Source organism: Ipomoea nil, unplaced genomic scaffold (genome assembly GCF_001879475.1).
Source record: "Ipomoea nil cultivar Tokyo-kokei standard unplaced genomic scaffold, Asagao_1.1 scaffold2690, whole genome shotgun sequence".
NCBI lineage: Eukaryota > Viridiplantae > Streptophyta > Magnoliopsida > Solanales > Convolvulaceae > Ipomoea > Ipomoea nil.
The window spans coordinates 723,691-725,344 of record NW_017619118.1 but is presented as its reverse complement, the minus strand read 5'-3'; the positions used below and the strand labels follow the sequence as shown (position 1 = coordinate 725,344).

At 44.3% G+C, this 1,654-nt stretch overlaps 1 protein-coding gene across 1 annotated transcript; it reads right to left on the bottom strand.

The window, feature by feature from the left end:
* Nucleotides 1–332: 332 nt before the first annotated feature.
* Nucleotides 333–1,439, bottom strand: LOC109155054 (salutaridinol 7-O-acetyltransferase-like). Its single transcript, XM_019302784.1, has one exon. It carries the CDS (start codon nucleotides 1,437–1,439, stop codon nucleotides 333–335), a length of 1,107 nt encoding a protein of 368 aa, XP_019158329.1.
* Nucleotides 1,440–1,654: the final 215 nt, after the last annotated feature.

Genomic DNA, 1,654 nt, shown 5'->3' with positions numbered 1-1,654 from the left:
TGTTATTTAATTTGATTTTATATACACTATAGTTTTATTAAAACACAACTACATGATCATTTTGATATAATTACAGCTTCATTGTACAATATACACTCAAATATATGAAATGTTATTCAGTTTCAATTTATATACACTGCAGTTTCATTTCACTATAATTACAGTATCATTTTGATATAACTGCAGTGTCGGTTTGAATATACTGTAGTGTCAGTTGGTGTTTAATACACCAAACAAACGGACTCCGTTAACTCTAACGACGGGTCGTTTCTTTACTTAAAGAAACGGCGCCGTATATGGGCCGCGGTGCATAATAGATTATGCACCGCGGTCTATAATATAAAACTGCCGCAAAGACTACTGATGACGAAAAACTTAATCTTATCAACACCAAAAGCTGCTATCTTTTCCATTTCGGTCGTCAACCCACCTGAAGCTTCAATTTTGCTCACATGCTCGCCCGTCACTTTCATGATAGCTTCTCGGATTTTCCCTACAAGAGATTGGGCAGTAACGCCGCCTGCCCCGTCGCTCATCCACCGTGCAGCGGTCAGATAGACGATGTTGCCTAAGCACATAGATTGGAATGGCGGATTCAGCCTCTTTCGCAAGTCCGTGAATAGTATCAGAATGTGCATCTTGGCGTTTTGGTCGTTAGCTCTTATCACGGCAGCCCATAAGAACGCCGACAATGCCTCCACCGAAGTCGGACGACGGCGATCTGGAAGGATATACTCGTCCCTCATCCGCTCAATCTCCTCCTTGCGAAAAACAAATCGTTTCTTTGAGTATTTTCCTTGGTTCGATTTTACCGATCTCGCGACGGAGGATGTTGGGGCAGAGAAGTCGAAGTTTAGAGCAGGCGGGAAAATTGCGGTGGCGTCCACCACGAGATTACCACCGCCGCCTCCTTCACCCCGGTTGATTGCCGACCAGGTCTGGGCGAATCCACCAATCGCAGCAGCATCAGCCACGCCGTGCCAAAGGCAAATCGCCACCGCCGTTCCGCCGCACGGGAATTTGTTCACCTGAACACCTAACATCGGCTGGGAAGGATCAAAATCCATTGGATAGGGATCAAACGGAAGCAGCTGCAGGAGATGGTCAACCGTACAAATCCGGAGTAAATCAGACAAATCATAGTTTGTAACATTCGCCCGCACAAAATCGACACCCTCGTCATTGCTTTCGATTGTCATTCCATCTTTCACCCTTCCGGCCAGCGGGTAAAAGACGGACAACGTCTTCGACAGCGATTGTTTCAGCTCATCATAGTCATGGTGATGAGCGCCGGCGGAGTTGTAGAAGAACAACATGGAGGTGTAATGAGTGCCTTGTACTTGATCAATCTGAGAGAGTTTATAGTTTCTCAGGGATTGAGGAGTTGGGGAAAATGGCCTGACATTCTCTTTCTGATGAATTTCAACTTTTAGCGCCATTGTTGACCGGGACAGATTCTTCGAAATATAGGCTTGTAGAGGATAAGAGTCGTATCAAGTCACAACAATTTATAGCGAGCTGGTTGCTTATAGCGCACTTGAATGCATGCATGATTCAGATGGGTTACTAATTAATAATTCTTCTCCCACTAATTAATAATTCTTCTAATGATTCATATGGGTTACTAATTAATAATTGTGGGCCAAAAGTGTTG

What these genes read in the sequence shown, in the direction of transcription:
- LOC109155054 (XM_019302784.1), bottom strand. Translation starts at nt 1,439, where the DNA reads ATGGCGCTAAAAGTTGAAATTCATCAGAAAGAGAATGTCAGGCCATTT.